The 24,201-nt window shown below is 43.5% G+C and overlaps 1 protein-coding gene across 1 annotated transcript in view; it reads left to right on the top strand.

Moving 5' to 3' along the window:
• DIAPH2 (diaphanous related formin 2) overlaps positions 1-24,201 on the top strand; it is a 421,870-nt gene that overhangs the window by 158,921 nt on the left and 238,748 nt on the right. The window contains exon 23 of the mRNA XM_056859236.1: positions 14,182-14,311. Within this exon, the coding sequence (XP_056715214.1) occupies positions 14,182-14,311 (130 nt within the window). The remainder of the gene's footprint in view (positions 1-14,181; positions 14,312-24,201) is intronic.

Raw genomic sequence — 24,201 nt, 5'->3', positions numbered from 1 at the left:
TGAGCCACTCTGTGATTCCCCTGCCGCTTGAAGGGAGGCTGTCCCGACAGCCCCTGAGCTGGACATGTCCCTTGCAAGTTCTCCCAATGCCTTTAATGGGATCCCCAAGGTGAGGAAAAGGGGCACATAGGCCAGGTTTCCCCCCCCCCCCAGACTAGATCTGGCCCCATGCCAACACCACCAACATGTCTCTACCTGAGACTCTGGAGACTAAGTCCTATGAGGAAAGGTTGAAGGAGCTGGATATGTTTAGCCTGAAGAGGAGAAGACTGAGAGGTAATATGATAACCATCTTCAAGTACTTGAAGGGATGTCATATAGAGGATGGTGCTGAGCTGTTTTCTGTTGCCCTAGAAGTTCAGACCAGAACCAATGGGTTGTAATTAAATCAAAAGAGTTTCCGTCTAGACATTAGGAAGAATTTTCTAACAAAGCAGTTCCTCAGTGGAACAGGCTTCCTCAGGAGGTGGTAAGCTCTCCTTCCCTAGAGGTTTTTTTTTTTTTTTTAAGCAGAGGCTAGATGACCATCTGTCAGCAATGCCGATTCTATGGCCTTAGGCAGATCATGAGAGGGAGGGCATCTTGGCCATCTTCTGGGCATGGAGTAGGGGGTCACTGGTGATGTGTGTGAGGGAGGTAGTTTGGAATTTCCTGCATTGTGCAGGGGGTTGGACTAGATGACCCTGGTGGTCCCTTCCTACTCTGTGATTCTACTCTGGAGAGACACTGCCAGTCTGAGTAGGCAATATTGACCTCGATTGACTGAAGGTCTGATTCAGTATAAGGAAGCTTCATGTGTGCATTCATGTATGTGATCTTGTTTATTTGTCAGTGCCTGAATAAATTACCCCCCCCCCGGTACTATAGAGACATTTTAGGGTTGCAGTAGCAGCCCACATGAGTATCTGACATAGTCACTCTTAACCGTTGCACATACCTGAATCTGTGACTGATTGGAGTTGATTGGAGTGCCATATCTATTTCTTCACTAAAAGCTGTGCTGTGTTATCTAATGACATATTCCTCTGCTTGTTTTAATACTTTACATAAATGTTCAATCTCAATTTAAACACCCCTTCCTTTTATGTCAGGGATGGGGAACCTCAGGCCCGGGGGCCGTATGCGGCACCTGAGGACATTTTTTGTGGCCCTCGGGAGCTCCGGGGCCCTGCCGCGGAGGAGCAACATAGGGCTGCCCTCCCTGAGGGTGTTCCTGGGGCCACGGCTTGCAGGGGTGCTGCAGTGCCCTTTGGACGTCCTCTCGCTGACTGACAGCTGTTGGTCGGCGAGAGGAGGGGGAGGGACGCTTCCCCCAAGGTTGCCCCCTATAGCCACAGCGTGCAGGAACGCTGGGGCACACTGTAAGCCCCTCTTGCTGCCTGTCGGCTGTTGAGCAGCAAGGGGTGGGGGAAGAGGCCTGCAGCTCCCGGCGGCAGAGCATGCACGCAGGAGCTGATTGGGCTTCAGGGGCCTTTTGTGGACTCTGGGGCAGGGAGGGCATGGAGCCTGGGGCCAGGTCGCGTGGGGCCAGTGTGTGTGTGTGTGTGGGAAGGCTTCTCTCTCGGTCTCTTTCACTCTTTCTTTGTCTTCTCCCCCTCTTTCTGTTTCTTCCTCCCTCTCTCCCTTTTCCTCTTTCTCTGTCTTCCTTCCTTCCTCCCTTGCCGATTGACCGCGGGCTGCGCCTCCCTGGCGCCTCGTTTGCTCGGGCCCACCGCTGGCTGCCCTCCTGCCGGGGGGGGGGGAGGACTGGGGGAGCCCTCCAGGCCTTCTCTGCGTGGCCTCCCCTGGGGTTGCCAACCTCCAGGTGGTGGCCGGAGACCTGGCAACCCTAGCCCTTCCCCCCCCCCCACACCAGGAGATCTACACCTGGTGTGGCCCCCGAATGATGTTATAAATGTGCGAATGGCCCTTGACAGGAAAAAGTTTCCCCACCCCTGTTTTATGGGATCCATGATTCAGTACCGACAAAATCTACTTTTGTCTTTGGTGTGTGTGTGTGTTAAGATGATGTGATAAAAACAAACAAAACCCCCTCCTACAATATCTCCATGGCCAGCCAGCTGGTCCATATGAATGACATTCTAATCTGAAGGTACCAGGTTCACATGAAAAGTAGGGGGGGTGGGGCTTGTAAGAAGTCATGTTGGCCCACACAAAATCCATAACAAGAAACAAAATCCATTCAGTACCTTTGAATAGGGCCCACCACAATGACACAAAACATTGTGCAAGCTTTTGAGTTCATTGGAATTCTTCATCAGGCTGAATGTTACAGAATTTTTTAAAAGTGAAGGAGAGGGAAAACAAAAGAAAACAAAGACAAACAAAGCTATTTCCCAGATCAAGGTCTTCAGACCCTGTCTTGTCTTCCTGTGGTGTTAGACTCTGACTGTAGTTTAGTTGCTGAATATGTTAGATTATAACACTTGCTCGCAGGGAAGAAGAAGCAAACAATGGAGTGTTATCTCATGGTGGGGGGCAGAGTCCAGCAAGGTCCAAATGTCATTAACAAGCCCACACAAGAGGCACAGTTCTCTTTACGGGCTGTGAGTAGATGGAAGTGGTTGGTAGGCTGTATTTTTAACATTAAAAGTAACCTTCACTATGCTGCCGCTTGATGTAAATCTGGCCTTAGACATTCTGGATCATGGAATACTGGGAAGGGCCGTTGTGCAACGCCAGAGGCAGAAATACAGCCAGGAAAGTAAGCATTAAACCTGTCTGGTGCTAGCTACAAGGCTAATGTCTTTATGTTGATTGCAAATCCTTAAAAATGCATTATCTTTCTGGATGTTACATCGCGGCGTGTGGTTGTTATCGAAGAAAGCAGCGGTTTGTAAACAACCCTTGGCAGAGAGCACAGAACTTAATTTTGCTTAAATAAAGGAGACCGCCATTAGAATTCATGTAATGTATCGAGGCTGGCAAGCCGGAGCAATAGTTTTGATATATGCGCTGAAGCATTCATGATTGTTGATTCACTGAACAGTTAATATTTATACAAATATGGTACAACAACAACAACAAAAGTTAGAATGAAAGCAGAAAACACATTACCGTTTTGTTGGTAGCTTTGAAAGTTTTGCGTCTTCATATTGCCTAGACATTGTTTCGCATAGTTTTTGTGGCTGATGCTTTGTTAATCTCAGTTACTGAGAAGTGCTAGCAGTAGCAGTTATGAATCTTAGAACTGGGAGGCAGTCCATCAAGTTTGGATGAGGAAGTTAAACCATGCATGGTGAAATGGATGCAGAATTTTGGAGAGATCTCAATGCAACAGTGGCAGCAGTTATGGACTAACACAATTAAATTCACAGCAAGTCAAACCCTAGGAGAAAACTAGTATAAAATGTTTTTTCACTGGTACATTACGCCAAAGAAGATCCAGAAGGACACGAGTGGACACTGTTGAAAATGTATGGAGATCGATGGGACTTTTTCACACATGGTGGTCATGCAAGAAGGTTAAACAATTCTAAAGTTAAGTTCATACTGAAATTAAAAAAAAATTATAAAAGTTTATTTTGCAATGGATCCTAAAAAATATGCTGCTGGGAATTGTTCCAACTGTCATTGTGAAATCATCAGAAGAGCTGTTCAGATACATGACCATGGCCGCAAGAGTGGTGCTTGCTACAAAGTGGAAGACAGAAGATTTGCCTGGATGTAGAAGAATGGAAGGAAAAACTAGCAGAGTATGCAGTGATGGCTAAGCTGACAAACCAAGTGAATACCGTATATACTCGTGTATAAGCCAACCCGAGTATAAGCCAAGGCACCTAATTTCACCCCAAAAAATGGGGAAAAATGATTGACTCGAGTATAAGCCGAGGGGGGATTTTTCAGCCAGCTAGGTGGTGGGCCAAGCAATTGGCTAGAACACATAAATGTATGCACTGTTGAGCTAGTAAAAAATAGAAGCATAATAGTAATTCTCTTTCCCTGTATGGATCACAAAGCTAATGTGTATGTGCAGAGAATTACACAAAGACCTCTAGGCAGGTTGCTCATAGTTGAAATCCCTGCTTCTATAACAGAGTCTTTGCTTTATAGGCCTCATCTTTCCCTGCCTTTTGCCAGAATAAAGAGATATCAATGCCAGCAATCTTTCACAGCATAATTACTTGTTTTATGAGAAGACATACCTTTAATGTAAGGGAGCTCAATGTCCTTTCTTTTGCCCTCTCGCTGGGGGTGCATAGCTATGTTATAAATAAACAGAAGAAGAAGAACTGGAGAGGCACCACTAAGTAAATAGCATCAAGACCTTACTAAAAGCACAAAGGCGTAAACAACGATGGACTGGATTCTGCTGAAAAGATTCTTATGTGTGTGTGTGTGTGGGGGGGGTAATTTTTGCCAATTCTCCCCTCCCATGGAAGCCATCCAACTAGGTTTAGAAAATTCCTGGAGATTTGGGGGTGGAGCCTGGGGAGGGCAGGGTTTGAGGAGGAGAGGGACCTCAGCAGGATATAGTACCACAGAGTCCCCCCTCCAAAGCAGCCATTTTCTTCAGCGGAATTGATCTTTGTTGTCTGGAGATCAGTTGTAATTCCAGGAGCGCTCCAGGCCCCACCAGGAGGTTGGCAACCCTGCCTCCAACCCCTCCCATTACTCCGGGGGAGGGCTCCCCATCTTCCAGGAGCAGCAGAGGATTTTAGTCTGCAGTGGGAGGTGTGTAAGCTCCACTTCCATACATAAAAGCCCTTCCATGCACAGAAGTTGTACAGAGATCCAACCCAATATCAACCTCTGCATTAACAGGCTCACCCCCCACACATATCACTATAAGGTCTTTGACCTTGCCCAGAAGGCCTGCAGGAATATGCTACTCTCCACTAGTCTTTAAGATGCACCATTCCTGACATCTAAACTAGAGACTAATCTGAGTGTGTTTACTCATGGTTCATCAGGGGTTACACTAGCTCCCCCCTCCTCAGTCCTTATGTGCTACTCCCATGTCATACGGACAGCAAGACATTCAATGTTATCTCCTTTAGTGATAATCTAGGGAAGTAGAAGTCATTTTTACGCACAGAAATCTAGCACCCTGGGTAAAATAGCACTAAAAATGTAGTCATCACCAGCACATCTAGTTTGCTGGGTAGGTTGGCTTCGTGGTGTAGTGTGGTGTAATGTTTAAGAGTGGCAGACTAATCTGGAGAACTGGGTTTGATTCCCCCTCTTCCACATGAAGTCTGCTGGGTGACCTTGGGCCAGTCACAGTTCTCTCTGAACTCTCTCAGCCCTATGCCTACCTCACAAGGTGCCTGTTCTGGGAAGAAGGAAGGGAAGGTGCTTGTAAACCACTTTGAGACTCCTTAAAGGTACAGAAAAGTGTGGTATAAAAACAACTCTTCTTTTTAAGACAATGTAGCAAGGCTTGGGCTTTGGGGGGCTTCCGGTGGTGCTGCTGGGGAGAGCACTCCATTTCCCCAGGCTGTCCTGGGAGAAATCCAAGTTTGCGTTATTTCTGGGGTACATAGATACCCCAATCCGACCCTTGCAAGTGGGTTGGAAAGCAGGAACTCCCTGCAGCCCGCAAACGCGGTTTGACCTCCTAGGTACTCTGAGGGGGCTTTTTAAGCCCCTCGGAGTCCTGGACGCCGGTCCTGCGAGGGCACTAGGGAAGGACATCGCCAAAACGCAACTTAGGCATCAAGCTCCACCCTCCACCACCTTAATACCAACATAAGGACTACATAAAGAAAAGAACCTCACCTCTTGACACCCAAGTGAGTACAAAAGAACTCTTCGTCTACTTACTGGAAACTTGAACAGACGGGGGGCTGATAAGAATATTTCTGGGACCCCCATTCCTCCTTAATCCGAACTGAAAAAGTTTGATCTGAGTTAGCCATCGGGATTAGCGACAGGAGCCTTATCAATCCGATCAGCCTAAACCATAATAAAGAGTCGGAAGGATACCTTTTGATTGACAAGAACTATCACCAATGGGTCCAAGGGAAGGGGAGGGAGATTTTTCTTCCTGATTTTCCGGTGAAGAATATCCTGCCACGTTTGCAGTAAGGGAGCGCCTGGAACGGAAGACCCTCTATAACAACCTATCTATCATCGGAACTAAAATAACAGGAAGTAGTTGTAGGACCGATTACGCGTCGCACTCGAGTTACTTGGAAATCATTCCTGAAGGAACAACCATCGAGAAGAGGCGGTAGAAGGTCCACGGCACTAGCAACTTCCTGTATACTTCCTGATCAGCCCGACCTAGAGCGACCGAAAAAAACTCACTGGTATTTCAAAACTTTAAAACGCAATTCTAGAGCCTATTTTGACTCTTTTCAACCCGAAAAAATTATAAGGCTGATGTTTGAATTATTATCTTTTAATTAGAACTTTAAAGGCCCTGTCTGTGGACATGTATTTTATCAGCTTCTTTTGGCTTAATACATAACCCTGCTCCTATGAAATCAAAGGGAATTCTACAGAATTCAAACATGGAAAAAAAAAATACAGGACATGCTTGCTAAACATTCTGAGGCGACAATTAAACAATTAAAACAGATTTCAACACAGATGGCTCAACTGATTTCAATGATGACGACTCTTGACCAATCATCACAGGTAGGCAATCAGAAGTTGGATCTGGTTATAGAAGACATAAAAGTCTTGAAAATTCAAATGATGACCACAAATACAGACATACAAGCAATGGACTCTTCTGCCCAAAAAGTCATGGAAGAATACAAGGATACAAAGAAGAAGACAGAAGTTCAAGAAAGCAACCAGCCGGCGATAAAGAGATCAGACATACAAGAAATAGACTTTTCATTTAAAAAAGTCATGGAACGACGTGTGGATATAAGGAAGAAGAGAGCAGGTCAAGGAATACAGATTGAAGCCACGATGGAGATGAAGCCCAGAAAGAGTTATTTTTGGATACGTATCCTGTCTGAGGAAATGAGAGAGAACAAAGAAATCCTGTTCCCATACCTGACTGGCCTATTTCAGTTACAGAAGGAAGTATTAGACCATGGTTAAAGGATTGATTTAAACATGATTGCTGGACCCAAAGGCTTTGATAGTGTAGACGGGTGGCATGGCTATTAATGATGTAGTGGAATTAAGATTAAGATATCATTTTGGGAATAAAGGGCTAGAAATTCTTGAGAAAAAAAGACTGGATTGTTAAAATGTTTGAAGTGGCAGAAATGGCAAAACTCACAGCTATTCTAAATGAAGAAAATGACGTTCGGTTTCTGGGGGAATGGGGGGCGTGGATGCATTATTGTGAATATGAGTTAAAATTGGGAAGAATGGAAGAATATTTTCTAATCTGATCCAGAGGATTATTTTTGGTTTTTTTTTATAATGAATAAGCATAATTATATTTACTAACAGATTATGGTTTTTTTTATACAGGATATTGATAGTTTATTAAGATTAGATTAACCACGACGAGATGAACTTTTTATTAAGAGGAAGATAGAGGTGAAGGGGAAGTCAAAATTTTCCATTTCTTTTTTCTTCTTTTTTTTCTTTATTATATGTTATGGAACTATAACAACTTTAGGTTAGAATTGAAATTTTATATTGTCATAGATGTTGTTTAATGCAATGGAAAATTTTTAGTATAAAATCCAATAAAATCTATATATAAAAAAAAAAAAAAAAAAGGCTTGGGCTTTGGGGAAAGCCAGAAAGTCTGATAAGTAAGCTGGGAAACAGGGAGAGACTTAGTCACAACACTGTGGATTAACATGGTCACTTAAACTGCAGGAGGTTCCCAGATGAACAGGAGAAAGTTGAAAGGCTAGCTGAAAAAGAGTGTTTCTTGGGGGAGAGGCACCACTAAGGGGTGGATTTCAGCAGGAAACTTACCTCCTCCTCCCCTTCTCTCCTCACCCGGCATGTCCCGCGGCGGCAGCAGCAATGACCCTCTGCCCGACTTCTTGCTGCTCGAGAGCAGCAACCACCATCAACGCAGGCAGGCAGGCCTCGCCGCACCAACCCGGCCACGCCGCCTGGGCAGGCCGCTCCGCTCACGGGGCCGCCTCCATGCCGCCCGCTGGAGCCTCGGCCTCCCCGGTTGTGGCTCCTTCGGCCTCCTCCTCCGCTCTCGCTGCCGCTGCTCCTTCCCTGGCCGCGGCTCCTTTGGCCTCCTTGAACGCGGAGGAGGAGGCTGAAGGAGCCGCGGCCGGGGAGGCCGAGGCTCTGGTGGGCGGCATGGAGGCGGCCCTGCGAGCGGCTCAGCCTGCCCAGGCGGCGTGGCCGGGCGGGTGCGGCGAGGCCTGCCTGCGTTGTTGGTGGTGGTGGTTGCTGCTCTCGAGCAGCAAGAAGTCGGGCGGCGGGTCGCTGCTGCTGCTGCCGCGGGACATGCCGGGCGAGGAGAGGAGAGAAGGGGAGGAGGAGGTAAGTTTCCTGCTGAAATCCACCCCTTAGTGGTGCCTCTCCCCCGGGGTGACTCGCGTATAAGCCGAGGGGGGATTTTTCAGCACTTTTTTGGGGTTGAAAAATGGCTTATACGCGAGTATATACAATAAAAGATCCAGTAAAGAGTTCCAAAAGAACTGGAAATTATATTATTCTTATGTCTCATAAAATGTTGTGCAAGGGAAGGAGATTCTAAGATGGTTTGAGTCTCCATAAAAGGTAAGCAAAGGTTGGCATATAAAAACCAACTCCTCCTCTGCCTTCTTCAGTATCATTGGTGTAACTTTAACAGTGAGAGTGATTAATGAACATGGTAACTTCCTTTTTTACCACCTTCATAGAGTCTCTAGTGATGGGAAAAGTAACCTGCTTTCATAACATTCTTACTTAAATATGTTTGTAGAAGAAATGGAAGGAAAGAAATCCTGTTCATTTTATTTCCACTGTTAATATTATCAGTGTTCTTTTACAAAGTACACTTAAACAAATTGTATTTTCCTATTCAGGTAATAATTCAGCCTTGGATATTTGCTTGATTTCCAGCATATACCGAGGTCCTGATAGAATGTTGTTGCTTTACAATGTTTTGTTTGAAACATGTGTCTTCCTCTTTCGAGATTTATTTTCTCTGAAGCTGAATTCTCTTACAATCCTTTCTACTAGCTGCTATATAGTCTGGTAGCTTTAATGGTAGCTGCCACTCAAGCTGTTCATGCATGGTACAGTGGCTCAGCATAGCTGCCTGCTAAAACTTCACAAAAGGCCATCGTAAGATTTAGTTGAGGGATTCTCAGCTTTCTGTCTTTAGAGATCCATTTGTACATTGCACTGTCTGCTGAGGAGACTGTGTGCATTGCAGTTGCAGAGGATTCTGGGGTGTATTCTAAGGCCCACATCCCATTCACATGGCATACAGGCCAGGCTTCTTTGGCCTCATTGGTACCCAAAATGGGAAATACACCCTGTAACATACCTGTGGCTTCTTGTTACAGGAGACAGCAGCTGTGCTGAAATTGTAGGGAACTGGGACCCCCTTGTTGCCTGCATTTTGCAATCAAAACTAGCCGCTGCTTTTAGAAAGCTATAGGTGGGGGACCTGCGAGACCCTCAGGGGAATCCCATCTTCCGCTTGCTTGACGGGGCAGCTGCTTGCCGGCTTGTGTTGCTGCTGCACAGCTTCCATTCCCTCTTCCTCTGCCCACGCTGTCAGTGCTGCCATCTCTGCCCGTCTGGCTCATAAGGGGCCAGTGGTGGCTGCAGTGGCTCCCACTCCCCCTTGCTGCATGCCTGCAGAACTGGTGATCATGTGGGAGCCGTGGTGGTGCCCAACTTGCCAGCCCGGTTCATAGCAATGGTGTGGGGGGGGGCTCCCATTTCTCCCTTGCACTCTTCTTGTCCTCCCCTTCCTGCCTGGTACATGCGGCGGTGGGTGGCTGCTCCCCCCTTCTTTCAGATGCTGACTGAGATCTCATAACCTACAGTGCATTCCTGAGGGGGGGGGGAAACTCCTTTGGAGGCACCATGACCCCTGAGCTGGCATCCGTGCCATTTGCGCCATGCAAACTGACATGGACACAATCGTTGGAACATTTACTCCATCCCCCCCGGACCGTGGTGGCAGTGCAAGTCCCTGTGCTGGTGTCCCGGGAGGCATTCCCACAGCGTTCTGGGGGGCGTAGTTGCTGATAGGCAGCTTTCTAACCCTTTTCGTGCTGGGAACGCCTCCTAACACAATGGCAATGCTGCAATGCCATTTGTGGAGGTACATCATTGCTGTTTGCAATGAAGCCTTTTCCCTCATTTCCAGGTTTTTGAAAATAACCCCCCCCTTTCTTCCCACTGTGGCGGCTGCGAAACCTCATTGGTGGCACTGCAGCAGCGTCACGGCCATGCCATCCTCGACTGCTGCGGTTCTCACAAATGGGCTGCCTGTTTTGTAACTTCTCAGTCTTTTAAGTAAAGGGTCCCCCCACCTTTCAGAGATTTTTCTGCAAACCTGGAGCTTTCTCCAGTTCTGTAGAAAAGAGTCTAGTGTGCTTTCCTGGTCCTGTTCTTTGGATTTTTCTATCCACGTGGGAGCCACTTTCAGATTTGGATATGTGGTACGGTGACAACATATTAGGGTTCAGTGGATGAGGCTTCTGGACTTAATTGAAGGGCCCCATCTACCTTTCCCACCCATAACACTGGATTACAGTGTTTTTCAGATACTCTTGTCCACCATGAGAAGCCTTTTCAATGTGGAGTCTTAGGGTTCTCCTGGCACAGTTAGGAATTTGCCTGTTTAGAGTATGCTCTGTCAACAACAGTAGTGAGAGTACTTCATATGAAAAAGGATAAATTATAGTTGTGAATTAAGCCCATTGACTTGTGTTTTCCACTGTAGCATCCTTTTACCAAAGATCTGAATAAGAAAACAACATTGGATGAAGTTTTTAAGCGAATTCTAGAACATTTTTGGACTTTATGTTGTCTTTGATGTCTTTGATGTCCTTGAGTTTTCTTGTGTTATCTCAATAGCACTTCACATAATTCATCTGCACGCTATTCCTGCATGTATGGTATTGCCTTCTTCCAAACAGACATTGGTTACTGCTTTAAAAACCTAGATTTTGACAATAAGGGCTTCTTGTGTCATATTTTGTTTATTTTATTTACAAAATTTATATTCCTCCTATGTTCCCTTACAAGGGCCACCGTATGTAGAAGGAAAAAACTGGGGTTTTGGATCATCAGAATTTTATCTACTAAGATCCTTATGAAAGGGAAATAAGCCTTTGTGGTTTTGTTTGTTGATTTTCAAATGAGAAATTGAAATGTGATTTCCATAATGAAACTTTTTATAACAATAAAAGCAAGCAAACAATAATGATTTGCATACACACAAACACACACTTGATTTCTGCTAGGGATAACTGAATCTTCATTCACCAGATGAGTATAAAATTATATTATTGTTCCATCATAAGAACATAAGAACATAAGAAAGGCCCTTCTGTATCAGACCAAGGCCCATCAAGTCCAGCAGTCTGTTCACACGGTGGCCAACCAGGTGCCTCTAGGAAGCCACTAACAAGACGAGTGCAGTAGCACCATCCTGCCTTTGTTCCACCGCACCCAAAATAATAGGCATGCTCCTCTGATACTAGAGAGAATAGGTATGCAGCACGACTAGTATCCATTCTAACTAACAGCCATGAATACCCCTCTCCTCCATGAATATGTCCACTCCCCTCTTAAAGCCCTCCAAGCTGGCAGCCATCACCTCATCCTGGGGCAGCGAGTTCCACAATTTAACTATGCGTTGTGTGAAAAAATACTTCTAATTGTGTACCTCCCAACATTTTTTTAAAGGAATGCCCATTTGTATACTCACTTATTCTTAACAAAGTGAATCTAAGAATACCTGAAAGGTCTGCATTAAAGAGGATACCAATGAAACATTACAGAATTATGATCTGCAAATCACAGACTGCAATGCTTTTTTAAAAAAATGAAGATATCAAATAGGTGCCCCCACATACATATTCTAAAATGTAAAAACACAGTCCTTACTCTTTTGAAACTGGTTTTGTCAGTTGATCTGTTGAGTATTAAAGTTAATACTGGTGTTGCAAGTATTTTATAAAGATCCGTATTAGACAGTTAGACATATGATGCGTATAGTATGGTCAATCAGTTTGGGATAAAGAACTCAGTTCTCTCATGCATTGGACAGTGATGCCAGACATTCCGTGTTGTGAAATGTCTTCTGTCCTCAGCTTTTGCCCTCTTTCTTGTGCTACCGTGACATAATTTAACTAATTGGTTCAGTTACTTTGAGCCTTACTTTTTATCTCATTGGAAACCAATAACATTAATCTTAGCTGCTTATTAATGAATAGGTTCTCTTCATGGATCGCTGGTCTACTGTGTGCCACCTTAGTTTCTGTATTATGCTTGATTGTGTTTGATTCTTCTTTTCAGTTGAAATAACTTGATTCAGGAGCTTATGAACACTACTCATTTCGCCAAACGTGGAACTAGGGGTGTGCATATAAAACATTTTGGATTAATTTTGAATCCAGATTTGGGGAGGGTCTGATAAAAGGGACTAGGCTAGTAGGTGACGTGAACAGACCTCTGCCTGAGACTCTGGAGAGCCGCTGCTGATCTGAGTAGACAATACTGACTTTCATGGACCAAGGGTCTGATTCAGTATAAGGCAGCTTCATGTGTTCATGTGGGGAGGGTATGTTTTCTGTTATCCAAAATTGTTGAGACTCTCGTTGCCATTTGGGGATTTTCCCCCAGGTTTTTTTTTTCCTCGGTTCTGAAAATTTGGGACAATTTTAGCAATTCCCTCCAATCCCCCCCCCCCCCCGAAGCAGCAGGAGCCGGGAGAAATGGGGAAAGAAGAAGCTGGTCTCGCAAACAGCAGTTTAGCAGAATCTCCTATCCATTTAAATGTTAAAGTACAATTATTTTCTATTGGAAGACCTTATCACTGAAATTGGAGTCCAGACCAACCCCTAGGGAAAATAATGGTCCTTTAACATTTAAAGGGACTAGAACAACAAACAGCTGATAGGATAGACCTGGACTTGGTGTCATGATTTCCTGTGGGTAGACCTGGCCTCTCTGCCACCCAGAGGAAATAATGGCTGTATTATTTCCTATGGGTGGTAGACCTAGCCTCCCAGGCCAGAGTTCCCCTATCAGCTGTTAGTTCCTGTCTCCACTCCCTTTAAATTTTAAAGAGCCATTGTTTTTAACATGGGTAGACCTGGCCTCCAATTTCAGAGGCCGGACATTCCCATAGAAAATAATTGACCTTCAAAATATAAAGAGTGGGAGATGCTGCCAAACAACTAACTAACAGCCCATTCCTTACCTTGGGGACCGAAAGTGCACAGGAGGCACCCAAGGGCCTGCACCGGCATCTCTGCCACTTGCGGTGGCACCCAGGGCACTAACGCTGGCCTCTGTGCACTGCTGTGGCAGCGCATCCCTGCAATGCCTTTTCTGCCTCCCGCTGGTGTCCTGATGGCACACATTTGTGCACCATCTTCTCAGGGGGCGTTCCAGGGCAGAGGTGCCTTTAGGCAGCTTCCTAACAACTTTCAGGCTGGGAATGCCCCCTTTGCCCTTCCCTTGATTTACGCCACCATTTTAGGTGGTGTGGCCCTGTGGAACGCTATGGAACAGTTCCACAGAGCTCAAAGGTAAGAGCAGCGTCCTGGCTTTGTGGGGAGGGGGCTGAATTCTCCTTTGGAGGCAGTGCTGCTGCGCTGCGTCCAGCCACCGGCTCAGCCTTTCCCCTCAGGAATGGGCTGTAAGTAAGTAAATAAAATAATATAAATTATTTGGGAGGGCCAGTTTCCTTTCTCTCCCTCTTGGCTCCTGGGACCCAAAACCCAAAATACCCTGAAATTCCAGGAGGTAATTTTTTTTTTTTATTCCTGAAATTTGGGAGAGTTTTGGGATCATTTTTGGATATCTCCGAACCCTCCCAAAACAGCTAAATGTTGGTTTATTTTTGGCTCAGGTATGTTTGAGTGCACACTCCTACATGGAACATTATGTGTGGAGATTTAGCAGTATGAATGCTCTCTTATTTATTAGCAATGTAACCTGCATACCATAAGGATTAAAACCTACAAAACTACTTTTTATACTTCATGATACCATGAAACGTGTCTTATTTCCAGAGGAAGATTCAAAAACGTGGATTGAAAAATATATTCCTAACAGAGAGAAAAAAATATCACTAACAAATAATGCATCTTGATTTCTTTTCCTTTGCAGATTAGAGATACTAAATCATCAGATCAAAAAACAACACTGTTGCATTTTCTTGCTGACATTTGCGAAGAGAAGTATCGGGATATCTTAAAATTCCCAGATGAACTGGAACATGTGGAGAGTGCAAGCAAAGGTATGCTAACAGATAAGGCCTTTTGGAGTCATTTATATTTACTTAGGTATGGAAAGTGCTATGGGCATATGATTTTAGATTATGAGACCTATAAACCTTAGTAATCAGTTTGGATACTCTTTTTTCCGATATAGATGTTTAAAAAAAAGGGGGGAAAATGTTTCGCTATGAAGCACAGTGCAGTAATAACACAGCATGTAAATGAACTTCAGAGGAGGTGTTTCTGCCCATTGATGTCATTAATTCTCTTGCAGTTTTTATTGCAGTTTTATGTTTAGTATATGCACATATTGGAAATCAGATGACATTTTTTCTGCTCAGCATTTCACTCTCTCTGTTACTTTTACTGATCATTAATACATACCTATTTGGCTGATTTGATTGGAGAGTGTGGACATAGGCTGCTTCTCGCCTGCTTTTTCTTCCCCACGCTGGGACTCTGTAATCGGTTGCTTTGGGAGGAGGAAGTTCCCAGCCTCTTGTATGAATAGTTGCAATGCTCCGCCAAACTAGCTAAGCAATCCGACCGGCAGTTTGATGTATATAGAGAAGAATAGTCCAATTTATCTAAATAAACTGAATAGTCCAGAGTAGAAGATAACCTGTTCTGTTAAAACACAATTAAAAAATCACACCAGCAAAGCGGCTGGATGAAGCTGTTTTTCTGTTGCCATCTTGCGTCCTCAGTGTTGTTACCAGATCACATTCATTACAGATGTAACTAGAATCCAGCACATAATTTACCAAATATTAATTTCTCCTCTGCGAACTTGCTTTTATATTTATAATTAGGGTTGCTAACCTCCAGGTAGTAGCTGAAAATTTCTTACTATTACAACTGATCTCCAGCCGACAGAGATCAGTTCACATGGAGAAAATGACCGCTTTGGCAATTGGACTCTATGGCATTGAACTCCTTCCCTTTCCCAAACCCCGCCCTTCTCAGGCTCTGCCCCAAAAACCTCCCACCAGTGGCGAAGAGGGACCTGGTAACCCTATTTATAGTATACCGTATTTTTCGCTCCATAGGACGCACCGCTCCATAAGACGCACCTAGTTTTTAGAGGAGGAAAACAAGAAAAAATCTTGTTTTCCTCCTCTAAAAACGAGGGCAGGGAGCGGGCGCGCGGGTGCGCCAAGCGCTCAGAGCGGGCGGGGAGGAGGTGGGCGGGCGCTCCAAGAGCTCAGAGCAAGCTGGGAGGAGCCGGGCGGGAGAGGCACACCAAGCGCTCAGAGCGGGCGGGGAGGAGGCGGGCGGGCGCACCAAGCCGCCCCCCCTCCGCTTCCCAGCTGGGAGGCGAGCAAGCGCACAGAGCGGGCTGGGCGGGCGCACAGAGCCGGCTGGGCGCGCTGGAACGGCGCGAGGCAGCTTTCCCCGGCTGCCTCCCAGCGCGCCCAGCCGGCTCTGTGCGTACATTCGCTCTATAAGACGCACCCACATTTCCCCTCACTTTTGAGAAGGAAAAAAGTGCGTCTTATGGAGCGAAAAATACGGTACATTTATAATATATATTTGTAAATGTGTGTGTGTACAGGTAAGAACAAAATTTAAAAGGTAGGTGGATGTTGTGGCATAAGTCTGATTTTGTTACACCCTTGTTGACTTATTTTTCTACTTACTAATTTTAGAGTGTCTGTTTGCTTCTTTTTATCTTTTTACTTATAAAAAATTCTCTTTACAAAGCCTTACTAGTTTACCAGACATGTTTGATAAATCCTTTATTGGTTTTCTCCTGTGGCTAACACTTTAAGTTTCAGCTTTGAGGATTTTTTTTCATAGTTTGATTTAAAACCTCTAGTGTGTTAGAGGTCAGCTCAAGGGATTAAACCAAAAGAGTTGGTAAAGTTTAATTAAAACCATTGCACCAGTAGGAGGGGAAAAGATTTATTAATGGATCTGAATTCCCTATTAATCCCAAGATTTTGCATAAATCTGAAGTGGGTTTTGCTTCAGTTAAATTTGTTCCATTCTATAAGATAAAAGCTAGTTAAATATTCTATAAACAGCATTAACTGATAAGCAGTGTAAATCGCTGCATATTTTAATGACTAAACTCAAGGCTTAAGTTTTCTGTACACTGATCTGTAAGCGTCACAGGCCTAATGCATGCACTTTTCATAGATTTCATTATGTTTGATATTCTAAATGTAATGTTGATAGGGTTAACATCACAAGACTGCAACCAACGGGTGGCTCACCCAATCAGGAGGGAGCCTCACTAGTGATGTAGTGACATTACCACCACCATAGTGACATCACCACCACCACAGTGACGTCACTTCTGGGGCAACTGCAAATGATATCATTGTGTTGCCAACTGATGCTCTTGCATTCAGCCAAAACTCTATGGCGATGTGACGACATCACTTCCGGATGGGCCTGAAGTGACTTCATTGTGTTGCCGATGCTGCCGGTGGCCACATTTCCCTCCCATTTTTCTGTTGAGCAGTGGTGGGAACAGGCAGAGGGGCAATCCTGAATGTTTTAAGGAGAAGAAAGACATGACCCTCTATTTTTAAGGGTTTTCCACAAGGTGGTAATTTCAAATGGTAGCTTGCCATTTCAACACATATCAGATGTGGTTCTCTCAGAATGTGTAACCCACTGATGGCAAGATAAATTCCATTGTTCCCAAACTTAATGTAATATAACCTCTGGGTATACCTGTAACATACATTGGTCCTTAGACTTCACTATATTTGTTGTGCCATTTATGCAGCATTAGCTATACCAAGCCCTGACCTGGATGGCCCAGGCTACCCTGATTTCATCAGATCTCAGAAGCTAAGCAGGGTCAGCCCTGGTTAGTATTTCGATGGGAGACCACCAAGGAATACCAGGGTTGCTGTGCAGAGGAAGGCACTGGCAAACCACCTGTTAGTCTCTTGCCATGAAAACCCCAAAAGGGGTCGCCATAAGTCGGCTGCGACTTGAAGGCACTTTACACACACACACACACACAGCTATGCCAATGTGGAGAAACATTGATGTTTTTGATGGATTATATTATAACAGTGCATATGTATGCACAATTGTGTTACAGTATCAATCACACTCTTCAGAAGAGCATACAGTGCCAGAAGTGCTCACATGAGGACAGCGTTTTTAACAAGTCAGTAAGGTTCATGTATTTCAGATAACACTTAAGAGCTTAACTATCCCATATGAGCAGAATGGAAATTAGATTTTAATATGGAAAGGTCAGGGGGATTAAGAGATTCAATAATACGTTTCCTAGAATCTTCAATAATATGCTCTTTATTCATAGCAAAATCTTGCATGTTATTAAAGAAAGAAGTTGGTTTCATACCTAAAAGCTTACGCAAGTGAAAAGTAAACAGCACTGATAATTATTTCAGCGCTCTCCAGAAAATGATATGGAAATTTTAAAAAGAGTGGGGAAAAGAAATTGAGAGTAGCTGATCTGAGTAGAAAACTAACAACCTAACCCCACATTTTGCTGTAGCTGTAGATACACACTATAGTTACACTTCTGCCATAATCCAGAGAAGCATTACAAGCCATGAGGATGTTTCAGTGGTAATTCACAGATGTGTAAGGTCCCTTTGGAGAGTTTGATACAGTTTGTGGTATTAAAATTTGTGTTAGTTTTATGTTGCCTTTTTTGCTGGCAAACATTTAGCAGCCAGGGTTGCCCGTGGCTGGCAACTGGTGGTAAAACCATAAAGTTTCTAGCGACTCCTAGAGAGGGCTTCCATCACTTCCATCTTTCCCCCAGATGTGACATAACACCAGTGTACCAATGCTGATTTTTAATTTATTTTTCTCCCACTGGGAGACAGAGCGGTAGCTGGCAGTGGGGGCTGCCGGAGAGGTGTACCACCATTGTTACATAAGACCTGGCAACCCTATTAGCAACACATAACAGTAAATTGAAATAAAGATTTACATGAACAATTATTATGGGAGCAAACTGTAGCAGACTGTGCAGGTCTTATGGTTATGTCCTTTATTCCCTAATGAAGGGGGGCCGTGTCTCTGTTTGTAGAGCATCTGCTTGGCATGCTGAAGGTCCGAGGTTCAATCCCCGGCATCTCCACTTAAAGGGACTAGGCAAGTAGGTGATGTGAAAGACCTCTGCCTGAAATCCTTGAGAGCTTCTGCCGGTCTGAGTAGACAATACTGACTTTGATGGACCGAGGGTCTAATTCAGTATAAGGGAGCTTCATGTGTTCATCTGTGGTGCTGTTTCCCCCCCACCCATGCTCTGGTTTCTTTTTCACCTTTCTTATGAGTGGGCTATCAGTTGCCCTTTCCCATGGTCATTGCGCTTCAGGGATAGGTAGGGAAGATGTATGCCTCTCTTTGCTTTGAATTGTTTGTGAATTGCCTGTTTGGCGGCACGTTCTAATGAACTTCCTTAAAAGCTGATGAAAAGTATGTTCCAGGGTACCACAAACTGATGATGATGCATTTATATGCAGAGATCCTGACGTGCAACTTCATGTTAGTTACATTACAAGTGGATTTGTCCTGGCTAAAGTTTCGAGAATAGTGCCTGAAATCTGATTTTGGTTTAGCTAATAAGAGTAGAAATCCTCTGCCTTAATTTTTATGATGGAAATTAAGGCAGACTTGTGTATATGAGCTGAGAAATTATGACAAGCATTATTATAGGCAGCAAACATTTTATACTCTCTTTGTGCGTAGATGGAGAATAATGGCAAAATTCGGCTTTTTATAATTTGCTTACCTATTTGAAGATACTAAATTTAATAATTGTATGCCTTTTTAAATCTTTTCAACCACAGAGTTGGGCTTTTGAAGTATAAAACATTTAGGATAGTTTCCTTTCAAAGGCCTAAATTGTTGAGTGCCAATTAACTGTCACATTTGTTGAGTCATATTGAAAATCTGAGAAGAAGAAAAAATGAAAGGAAGAGCTAATGAATATTTTTTCTAAAAGAGAAATGTTCAGTAAAGGAATAGTAATCAATGCTGCATTGTCATACAAGTTACATCAGATGACATCCACAGAGAAAACAGAGTGGACTTTTCAGAGCTGCTTGGAGTATGAATCTCAGCAAAAACCTCCAAGGGTAGCTCAACTTTTGATTATATTATTGTATTGGCAATACGGTAATATATCCAGGATAACTGAATGCTAATTTAATTTGTTGATGTGCCTGTGCTAAAGATATGTATAAAAATATGAGCAGAAGTTCATAATTGGGCTTTTATTTCTGTTTTATTATATGCTGTGAAAATCCTCAAAGTATAAATGATTGGTGATAGAGCAGAGAGAGCATTATTCACATCATGTTTGAATTGATGCCCCCCCCCCCATTTTCACCAATTGAATGTTCTTTTGAGCCTTAGTTAAAGGGTACCTAGAATGGTGTAGTGGTTAAGGTGTTGGGGCTGGCATCTGGGAAACCCAGGTTTGAATCCCCACTCTGCCATGGAAACTTGCTGGGGTGACCTTGGGCCAGTAACACACTCTCAGCCTCTATCCTGACAAGTATTTGGATGGGAGACCTCCAAGGAATATCGGGTGTGACGCAGAGGCAGGCAATGGCAAACCACTACTGAACATCTCTCGCCTTGGAAACCCTATGGGGTTGCCATGGGTCAGCTGTGATTTGATGGCAAAACACACACTCATGCAAAACTATTGTTTTTAAAAATATATTTTTATTTAAAAAAGGGTATGTGAAAAATTATTAATTGCATAGCTGGCTGTAAGGCCAGTTATCTTTATCTCATGGTATTGGAAATGATGGAACTGGGTTGCGTAAGACATTCCTATCATACGTTCTTCCTGCTCCATTGTGCAATGCCCTATCCCACTCTTCCCCAAGGAATCTGCAGCCTGAAATGGCAGGAAGTGCCCTGAAGCAGTGACAGAACTACTTTAATTAGGGGGCTTTCCTTTGTTGCAGTCCTTATTGCAGGCCATCTAAACACACACTGCTGTGCTCCTACATTGGATTTTTTTGTAAGTAGCTGCAAAACAAGGGCTTTTTGACGAACTTTCTCAGTTTTCCACTGTCTTTTATTTTTATCTATTTGTTCCCCGTTGAAAGGAAGAAATAGTTCTTTGACATTAGTGAAACAAAACAAAACAAATACACAAAACCTGAAGTGCTAATTAAATTGTTGTGGAACAGTGTTCTCCTGTTTAGTTTTACGCTGACAATTTTTAATGTCGATTCATTTTAACAGGCTTTCTAATCAGAATGCATTGGGTCTCTCATTATTTCTCCTGTCTCACTGAACAAATCCATTCCTAGTCATCGTGGAAATGCAAAACAGGGCAATAAAACAAAAGAAAAAAGCCACAATTATTTCATGGAAGTTTCATTAATACCGTTATGAGCTTTGCGGGATGGGGGTGGGGGCATGTGGAGAACTGACTGTGTACAGGAGGTTTCTTGTCAGATGGGAGTATTACCCTTATACAAATATACTAAACATTAAGAGAAGAGTATTACAATGTTACATATTGATAAGCTGTTAATATTCTTTTATTACTATCGCATTCCTACAAATAATTTTTGTCAGGCACATTATAGTAGTTTTCCATCAATTGGCTCTTTGTTTGGTAGAAGTCAAAATGTGGACACGTGCATGGCTCAGATTTTCTAACCTTGGAGAATGTAGAGCTTTCTAGGTTGGCGGACAAGTTGATTATGCCATTAGTCTTTCTGGAAAGATACTCTTCCCCTCTGCCTCATAAAAATGTACTTAGTGTATAGTTTTAAAGAGGGGGTTCTCACCTATCCAAACCATGGTGCACGAGTTTATTGAACGAATGATAGTGTAGCATTACAAGAGTGTTCTACAGTAACATCGAAAACAACAGAAGTGTAATTCTTAGAACTGTCAGTTTTGGAGTAGACTGTAACTGCTGTGTTGTAACAAGAACTATACTGATAGGTAGAAAATGTTGAAGCAGAGAGCCCTTTTCCAGTGTAGCATCTTTCTTGTTTCCTTACTCAGTGATAAGGGAGCCAGCATGGTGTAGGGTTAAAAACAGTGGTAGGGAGCCAGCGTGGTGTAGTGGATAAGAACAGTGGCTTGGAGCGGTGGATTCTGATTTGGAGTACTGGGTTTGATTCCCTGCTCCTCCACATGAGTGGTGGACGCTAATCTGGTGAACTGGATTTGTTTCCCCACTCCTACACATGAAGCCAGCTGGGTGACCTTGGGCTAGTCACAGCTCTCTAAGCCTCACCTACCTCACAGGGAAAACTAGGGAAAGCAAGTGCAAACTGAGATTAACTGTGGCAATTTAGTAGCTCTTTCATGCTTATGGGGAAAAATGTGATGGAAGATCCTAGATAAAGTAACTACAATGGTGTAAAAGAATATTAAGCCTTCGGGGGGGGGGCATGAAGTTGCAGCTGTCTTATAGTTGTTTTCAAGGCAAGGGATGTTCAGCGGTGGTTCTGTGTAGTGACCTCGGTTTTCCTTGGTAGATTGCCATCCAGATACTACCCTATGCTTTGCTTCTAAGATCTGTAGCCTGGATAGGGTTGGCAACCTCCAGGTAACCTCCTGCTATTACAACTGATCTCCAGCCAATAGAAATCAGTTCACCTGGAGAAAATGGCCGCTTTGGCAATTGGACTCTGTGGCATTGAAGTCCCTCCCCTTCACTAAACCCCGCCCTCCTCAGACTCTGCTCCAAAAACCTCCCGTTAGTGGCGAAGAGGGACCTGGCAACCCTAAGCCTGGGCTATCAACTGGTGGCCTGACTGTCCTAAATGAGGGCAGGAGCTTTTTCATTAATGGCTCCTGCATGGTGGAGCTCTCTTCCAGATAACATCCAGGACCTGCGGTATCTTTCTAGATTTCGTAGGGCCTGTAAGACGGAGTTCTTCCACCAGGCATTCCGCTGAGGACAGTGGAGACCAATTTTCCACCTTATCAGCAGTGCCACCTGGTTTTGACAGTAGTCTGGGATATTCGTTGCCAGGGAATTGTATGATGATGTTTTATTTTGACGTCCATTAGGATATTTTACTATCTTGTATTTAAAAGATTTTGTATGGCTTAACATTGTAGATGTTTGTTTATTGAACTGTTGTGAGTCGCCCCAAGCCCTGCGACCAAGGGGAGGGGCAGGGTGGGGGTATAAGTCTACAGTAAAAGAAATATCAGGGCCATTAAGCAATTAGCTTTGTGTAAAATCCCATGGATGTTGCAGAAGAAAAGCCTATTGAGCCAACGGTATAAATAACAGAAATATGCTGGGTATCAGAAGGGATGTGGCCTTATTAAAATCTGAATGGATCCATTTACAAACACATCTGTGTGTGGTAAGAAGTAGCCTTATAGACAGATTAATCTATACAGTTCTCTATAAAGTAATTTGATAACACATTTCAGGTTTTGGGGAAAACAACAGCAACAACACCTTAGTCTTTCCAGGTTTGATTTTAAAAATTCAGTCAGTCAGTTTTAAATATACATTATACTAGTTTGCCTTTCTCATTCATGAATTTGCAAGTAAGATTGGCTTTGTTTTGTTCCTCGCAGTTTTGTTACAACATTGATTTACTGAGCTTGCTGTTAGAATGGGATTCCATTTAACGTATGCTCTTTATTCTAGTTCACTGCACTATTTGGCTTGCTGTACAAACAGAAGACCACAGAGCAATATAGATTTCATATAAACACTAGCTGTGTTTCATTTTAATTTCTTGGCAGTTTGACAGCTTTAAATATAAATCATTTTCTGAAATCAGAAAACATTTCTCATTAAATTATAACTGCGTTTAAGGCAGCAGTCACAAGCACTGTTATATGGGAGTAAGCACCATTGAACATTGTGATGCTTACTTCTGAACAGATGTGCCTAGGGTTGTACTACAAGTTTCTAGGGCCTGTCTAGATACAATTTTACCAATTGCTGAGCCGTGTCTTTACAATCAGGAGCAGGTTCTTCCTGCTCTTTCCTTCCTACCTTAATTGTGCTTAAGTGTTACCTTGAAACTCACATTAATGGATAGGGTTGCCAGGTCCCTCTTCGCAACTGGTGGAAAGTTTCTGGGGCAGAGCCTGAGGAGGGGCAGTGTTTGGGGAGGGACTTCAATGCCATAGAGTCCAAAGTGGCCATTTACTCCAGGTTAACTGATCTCTGTCGGCTGGAGATCAGTTGTAATAGCAGGAAATCTCCAGCTAGTACCTGGAGGTTGGCAACCCTATTAATGGAAGTTAAGAGTAGCCAGCACTTACTCCTATTCAGGATTTGAAACTAGAATTTGAAGTTTTAAACCTCACATACGTGGACTACTAATCTACATCATTTCTGAGGCTAAGGAACAAACAAACAAATACAATATAGCAAAGTGAAGGAAAATAAACAGTACAAAAATCCCAATTATTATTTATATTTCAGTAAAATACTTAATCCTGATTTAGATTGGGCTACTATTCACTGAGCGTGCGGTTTTTGTGTGCTTTTGCTGCCCAGAACTCCCGCCTGGAGCTTGTGGGTTTAAAAGAAAACTATTTTCACTTGGCTGAGTAGGTGCTGAGGGACACTACCCTTATGAAGTGTGTATCTGCTGTATTCCATGATCCATCAAGGATGTGAAATTAAAAGAAAACCTCTTTGGACACTTGAGAAAAGTTTTCTTCCAGTTGGGTCAAAGGAGTAGATTTCTTTGCTAGAGGAGCCTGCCACAAGTCCAACCTGACGCACTTCCAGAAAACTTGAGAAGAGGTGCCATATTAAAACCGGCATTTTTGTACTGGCTTATTATATTGTGTCAGAACGATACAAAAATTGATATGGCTTTTATGGTGGTTATTTTACGTTGATGATTGTAAGGTTTATGATTGTTCTATTTAAGAATCTCCTCCAACTTTTGGTGAACTGGATTTAAAAAACAAAACTAAACTAAAATTAAATCCATGA

This window comes from Euleptes europaea, chromosome 13, assembly GCF_029931775.1.
Source record: "Euleptes europaea isolate rEulEur1 chromosome 13, rEulEur1.hap1, whole genome shotgun sequence".
NCBI lineage: Eukaryota > Metazoa > Chordata > Lepidosauria > Squamata > Sphaerodactylidae > Euleptes > Euleptes europaea.
Note: the sequence above shows the minus strand (reverse complement) of the source record. Positions and strands in the feature narration are given on the sequence as shown.